Source organism: Bidens hawaiensis, unplaced genomic scaffold (genome assembly GCF_021521415.1).
Source record: "Bidens hawaiensis isolate Kalapana, Puna unplaced genomic scaffold, B.hawaiensis_p1.1 tig00036246_1, whole genome shotgun sequence".
In the NCBI taxonomy this organism is placed as follows: Eukaryota; Viridiplantae; Streptophyta; class Magnoliopsida; order Asterales; family Asteraceae; genus Bidens; species Bidens hawaiensis.
This window is the reverse complement of record NW_027496310.1, coordinates 27,040-33,655: the sequence shown is the minus strand read 5'-3', so window position 1 is coordinate 33,655 and position 6,616 is coordinate 27,040. Positions and strand designations below refer to the sequence as shown.

The 6,616-nt window shown below is 39.0% G+C and overlaps 1 protein-coding gene across 1 annotated transcript; it reads right to left on the bottom strand.

The window, feature by feature from the left end:
- Positions 1-431: 431 nt before the first annotated feature.
- On the bottom strand, positions 432-6,400 carry LOC143588227 (uncharacterized). Its single transcript, XM_077069291.1, has 5 exons — positions 5,773-6,400; positions 2,680-2,778; positions 2,307-2,351; positions 943-1,080; positions 432-845 (listed from the first exon to the last, which is right to left on the bottom strand). Exons 1-5 carry the CDS (start codon positions 6,160-6,162, stop codon positions 510-512), a joined length of 1,008 nt encoding a protein of 335 aa, XP_076925406.1. The 5' UTR covers positions 6,163-6,400; the 3' UTR covers positions 432-509.
- Between the last annotated feature and the right edge of the window lie 216 nt (positions 6,401-6,616).

Genomic DNA, 6,616 nt, shown 5'->3' with positions numbered 1-6,616 from the left:
TTGTCGGGTTTCATATTTGGGAACCCTAGACGGTGGTTTCCCGGTCGGAGAGGACTGTCAAACCATCTGTCGTTGTCGCCTTGTCGGGTTCCGTCAGAACCATTGGTAGCGGCATAGTAGGTGTGATGGCTCAGTGGTGGTCGCCGTGGGTGGTTTCGTCGTTGTGGTATAAACCCTAAATCATTTACCTTTAATATATATAATGTTTCACGTAAATTCGAATACAACTTGTTTATTATTATTTTTTTTTTTTTGCATTTGGATATAAGCTTTGTCACATACTCATTTGCACAAATATAACTTTTTAATCTAATCCATGCTCTATTTAAATGAATATAAAATATAGTATAAATCGACATAACTGTTATAAAATCAACCGAATTCAAGTGGTACCTTCCTATCCATCAAAATGGTGTATAAATGTCTCCTCTTTTAAACAAGCCTCTAGCCATGAAAAACTGAAAACACAAAATCAATGTCAAAATGATAAAACTTATACCAGAAATTCTCTACTTTGCAACTTTGTCAACCCTACTAAACGAAAACGACACCGGTTTCTCCAAAACCGACACATTAATATTGTTCCAAACATCCGAAGTCGCTGGAAGCGCAGCAATTTTCTCTGCAACTTCCATGTCTTCAGGAAGAACATATCCGAAAACCGTGTACGTGTTTTTCCACTCTTCATGATTCGCTAGACTGATAAAGAATTCGGGCCCCGAATCAATCCATGCAACCGAGCCACGTTGGATGACTGGACATTCTTCAGTTGGTATTTTTTTAAATGTAACTCCTTCAGCTTCAAGTGTTCCTTGAACCAATGCAAATGGAGGTCCAAACGAGGCCTGCAAAAGAAAATGTAACCGTAAAAAATATGTTGACTTTTTGGGTCAAACTTGTAAAAGGTAATGTATGATTTTGAAAGAGGGTTTAAAATATCACAGATTTTAAGTGATTTCCTTTTGAATCCCAAGATTCACCGCGGCCTTCGGCTCGATAGAACTGGCAACCCACGCAATGGCGAAAGGTCAACAATTCAAGAATGTACATGACTGAATGCGGCGCACATTCGGGGAGAAGCTGCATGAAACGATTTACTTTTAGAAATTACAACATGTGTAAAAAAATGAAAATGAAAATAAACATCACTCAAGAGTATCTAGGTTTATAAACGAACCGGACGAACACGAACGTTCATGTTCGTTCTTTTAATTTTAACTGAACAAATAATCGAACATGAACAACTAAACAAATGGTTGTCCTTTTCGTCTCATTCGTTACTAAAATGAGTGTGCTCGTGTTTGTTTATCTTTAACGAACGGACATAACTGAGCTTAAACAAATTAAAAGTAAATACGAACAACATTGTGTTAGGCCTAATGACTTATTAAAACTAGGCTAAATTGTAGTAGGACTTTTGATGAAAGCAAACGAACGAATGTTCATGAACATAAACGAGCGAACGAAGCATGTGTTCATGATCGTTCGTTTAACTAAATGAACAAAATATTTTTCATGTTCCTTCATTTGTTAAATAAACAAACTTTCCGCCAAACGGTTGATGGATGGTTCACTGAACGCTCGGTATGTTCACGAACCTAAGAGTATCCAATTTGTATTAAGAAATACATGTTGACTCTTGCACTGCATTCTTGAGTTTTTTATTTAAGGGATTGGAAAAGAAAAGATAAGAAAATTTTTCTTTTGTCATTTTTGAGTTTTTTCATTAAAAGAGAAGAAAGAGAATGGAAGGAAAATTTAAGCTTTTTTTCCTTCAAAACTTTCCTGCCAAATATGGCCGGATTGTGAAGGAAAGTTTATATCTCATTATCATATTACCAATTTACCCTATCTTAATTCTCTAATCCATGTTCTATGAGGACATAATTGTAAAATTACAAACTTTTTTCCTATCTTTTCCTTCCAATCTAACTCAAGAATGTAATAAACACTTTCTTTTCTTTTCTTTTATTTTAACTCGAGAATGTCTTTTAAGTATAAAATTTATTTTCCTTTCTTCCTCTATCCAATCTCATCATTTCTTTTTCTTGTATTTTAAACCCGAGAATACAGTGTTGAAGTCAAATGCATCAAGATTGAACTTATAAACCTATGAGCATCTTGTAAAAAAATTGTAAGGACCATTAAAAACTATATTTTGTATCTTATAACTTATAAGCCTAACCAGTGGAGTTCAATTCATATAAAGTTGAATTTAGGAAGTATAAATTTGACTTTTAAAGTCATACTTATCAATAGCACATGAGATGCAAAATTCGGAAGGTTTTATGCGAGTTTTAACTTACTTTGATGTGAAGAGTGCCGTGTTGTGTTTTCATTTTCACAATACCCTATCGAAGAGGAACATGAAAAAAGAATAAAGTCAGCACCTTTTGTTAATTACACGAAACCGTATCCAATATATATATCAGCAGTAAGAAGTTAAAAGAGTACGTCAGACGAGGAACTCCAATATTAATTCGGAGTTTATAATTTTCACCAAAAAAAATGGCAAACACGTTGAACTTAAAATAACGCTGCATAGTGATATATTTTTGCCATCGTAGCTGTGAAAATATTAATTTTGGATTTAAAACTGCAAAGTTTGACTTTAGAAGTCAACATTCCGGGATTTTCCTGTAACTTAAAGAACGAATCATGGAAAACATGTTAGATTACCTCGCCTTTACCATAAACAAGGCCAGAAGTCCAAATTGTGTTGTCTCCTGCTTGTTGCCTGTCGGGAGCCAAAGGATCGCTTTGTTTCTTCAACCAACACTGAACCAAGAAATGTAACCATCACTTTTAAATATATTATTAACACCAGAATTCATATACTAACAGTTTACAAAATCAAGATTTTCTTCAATCAAGTAAATGAGACCCATATGCACCTCTTGTGAGTAATAAAAGGCTGACTTGATATTTAGACTTAGTGGTTTAGCAATAATAATAAATCCATGGCTGTTACAATTACTAGATTTGCACTTCCATAATGAAAATAAATAGATCAAACAGAAACCTAAATACCAAAGTTTTTTACTTCACACAATATATGTATTATTTAACACAAATGATATTGCATCACAATAATCAAATTCAACTAGGCCTGTAAACGAACCAGACGTTCAGTGAACTGTTTGTGAACCGTTCGGGGGGAAGTTCATTTATGTTCGTCTATTTAGTAAACGAATGGACATGAACAAAATATTTGTGCTCGTTAAATTAAATGAACGAAAACATGAACACATGTTTTGTTCGTTCATTTATGTTCGTTTATATAATTTACTATAAAACGATTACAATAAAGTGGCAGGCAACGGGCAACAAGCTGCGCCGCAACCCCCTTTTGAACAGCAAAGCCAATCCTGCTAAAAACGAAGCTTTGGGACCTAGAAGCTGAAGAGGTTCCGTGTACGACGCGCTAAACCCTACTCAAAAATTTCACAGCCTCTGGAGCCAGAAAACCAAATGTATCAAAGGCAAATGGTAGAAAGACATGTTGATTATCTAAACAAGCTTTCTCGTGTTTAACAACTTTGCCCGATTCAGCCTTCAACGCAGCCTGACCCACAACAAACCCACGGTCCTGAGCCCAACAAGAGGAGACACTCCTGTAAGATCCACACAGGCGTGTTTCCCCCCTGCCCACCCGAACACAAGAATATCAGCTGGTCGTAAAGTAGACCTCCCTTCAATAGGATCCGTGAGAAAGTTAACAGGGGCCTCCTTTTTAGCAGAAATCCCTGCCCGTTTAAGAACATCACACAGAACATCCCTAACCAGATCATGTCTGTATTTAAAGCCAGACAATTCTTTGCAATGCACCGCATGATCACCAAAAGAATCCAAACAGACCTTGCGACAAATTGGGCAAGGTTCATCCGTCGGGAACATAGGATCATTAACCGGTACTTAAGGATAGCCCGATACTCCAAACCCGACATACGTTGGCCTAATCCTTCAATGGGGATGGCCGTTAGAAAATCCTGAGCCCGAGGAGCCCGAAGGCATTCAAACACCGCCTTTTGGCGAGGGGATAGATCAAACTTCACTTCTAAACTCTTGATGATTCCACTAAATAAGGCACTCGCCACAACATGTTGGGCTTTAGGGGGGGCGGTGTCCTTATTAGAGAACCCGCTAAGATCAAAATCTGGAAGTGAAGTACGTAAACGATCCATCGCACACCCATAATCAGAGTCCAACCCATAAATATCACAACCCCGAAGAATATGGTCTTGCAAACACCACGACTGTGCTCTCGAAGCCACAAAAGCATATGTAGATACATCCTCGGCCGAACAGAGACCCAACCCCCCATAACGGATCGGAAGTGATGCCAACCTTCATTGGAGATCCCCAAAGAACGGACCTCCACAAACCACGATGTCCTCAATCGCCCTTCGAAGACCATTGTCAAATATAGAAACAGCTTCCCCCACATACATAGGTTGGCATGTTCTCAAACCGAACAAAAGCTTGGCGACTCCCATACATGAGCGAAGCAAAAGAAGCTCGCATTGAGGATCCCGAAGTCTTGGGAGACAGCTCATCAGTTCCACAGCGCTAGATGCCCTTTTCATAGCCAAACTGCTGATAAACCCCGCATCCTGGCTTACAGCACCACCAAGGAGTTTCACGCCAAGCACCGGCCTTCCAATCCCGCAAGGGAACAACCCCTCCTGTGCCTTCACCCCATTGCATGTTGGCCAAAATAACTCTGTTTTCTTAACGTTTAATTCAAGACCCAAACGAGGCCCCTCAGACCTGATAATATCTAATGCTTTGGCTACCTCTTTAGTATCCCCGATAATCGTGCCATCATCCAAGTACCAAGCATGAAAGAGAAGCTTGCACCGATCTCTGATTTGGTGAACAAGTGGGTGCAAAGCTAAGGCAAAAAGGAGAGGCCCAAGAGGGTCCCCCTGTTGAACCCCAGTGGTGGATTTAATGAAAGTATCACCCACATATAACCTAGCCGACTGCCCATATAAAAATCCACCCAAAGAGAAATGGAAGGACATCGACTCCGAACCTCATGTAGAAGGGTCGTCCTATCTACTAAGTTGAAGGCATTGGAGAAATCAACAGTAAGCATAGCCAATGACCCATCTGAATGAAACTGATTTAGAAACCTGTTCGCAGCTATGAAGCACGGCCTCTGCCCCACTGGGGACTCCCACCCCAAATTGAAAGTCACCGAGGTATTTAACCATCTCCTTCCCGACACCCCTCATAGCCACCTTAGAGACCAACCGCCTCCAAATGGCCCCAACGGCAATAGGTCTAATCCCATTGTCCGGTTTAAGCAACGGCGTAAGTGGGGTAGACGCAACAAACTCTGCCAACACCTTAGGACACCTTCCCCCCAAAAATAAATTAACCACCGCAGAGATAGCCTTGAGCAAACCATCCGCAATCGGAGACCCCTCTCCGCACAACGCATCTAAAATGGTGTTATGCTTGTTCACTTATGTTTGTTTGTGTTCATTTATGTTTGTTTATCTTTGTTCAATTATGTTCGTTTAGAATTTAAACAAACGAACACGAACACAAAATTTGTGTTCGGTTAAGTGTTTGTGTTCGTTTAAAATGAAATGAACGAACACGAACATGCCCTTATTCGTGTTCGTTCGGTTCGCTTCCAGGCCTAAATTCAACTATTCCAAGTTAGTCTAAAATAAGTCAGAATTACATTCTATTATCATATTCAAACAATAATCACAAATCTTGAAAAAGTCAACGAAAAAAGTCAAAATTACAACTCACCTCACCAAATTTCGACCCGCAGGCTTCACGATCAGCACAAAACACCCAAGAATCACACAAACAAGGCCCACCTTGAGCATTACACATGGCCTTACAAGCATCACAACACTCAACAGACGAATTGAACTTAAAATCTGAACCCCACTTGACAGCAGCACCCCACAGCTCAAACTTATCAATCCCTCTGCAACACCCACCACCATCACTTTCCACCACAGATTCACCTTCCGAAATTGATGATAAAACATTATTGTTATTATTATTATTATCATTGGGTCTCAAGATCACAGACATGAACATGTACACAAGCGAGCAAGAAAACAGACCCATTAGTAAGAGGATCAGTGAGACCCAGCGCGTGGGTTCTGAGTCGATCTGCCTTCGACCCATTAGAGTTTGATCACTCAGGAACAAAACCCAGAAAGGAATTGGATTGATTTGGGTTATTATTTGTCAAATGAGTCGGACAAGAAATAAATTGAATTGATGTGCCTTACATGAAGTTATGAAATGATTTAAATAATGGGAAGTTGGTGAGTATAATATAATGCAAAGACATGGTGGATTCTGATACAAATATTAATAAAATAGATGGAGTATGGTGGCGGTTTATTCAATTTTGTCACTGTAATGGAAAAATGGAATGCAAGAACCTAACACAATTATTGGCTTGGCTTACTAGTCAATGGAGCTTATTAATCCCTAATCAAAGTTTACTTTTAGTTGTGCATGTGGAGAGAGTTCTTGTTGTATCTAAAGGATAAATACTATGTTTTTTTAATCAAGACGTTAAGACTAGGTTCATATGTTGTTAAAAGAAAAGGCGAAAAATTTCCTGCTATTT

Excerpts from the sequence above, each read along its gene's own strand:
- LOC143588227 (XM_077069291.1), bottom strand. The coding sequence starts at position 6,162 with ATGGGTCGAAGGCAGATCGACTCAGAACCCACGCGCTGGGTCTCACTG. Across the intron at positions 2,779-5,772 it reads GCGGGTCGAAATTTGGTGAG|TGTTGGTTGAAGAAACAAAG; the intron begins GTGAGTTGTAAT and ends TTCTTGGTTCAG. Across the intron at positions 846-942 it reads AAGGAAATCACTTAAAATCT|GCCTCGTTTGGACCTCCATT; the intron begins GTGATATTTTAA and ends TTTCTTTTGCAG.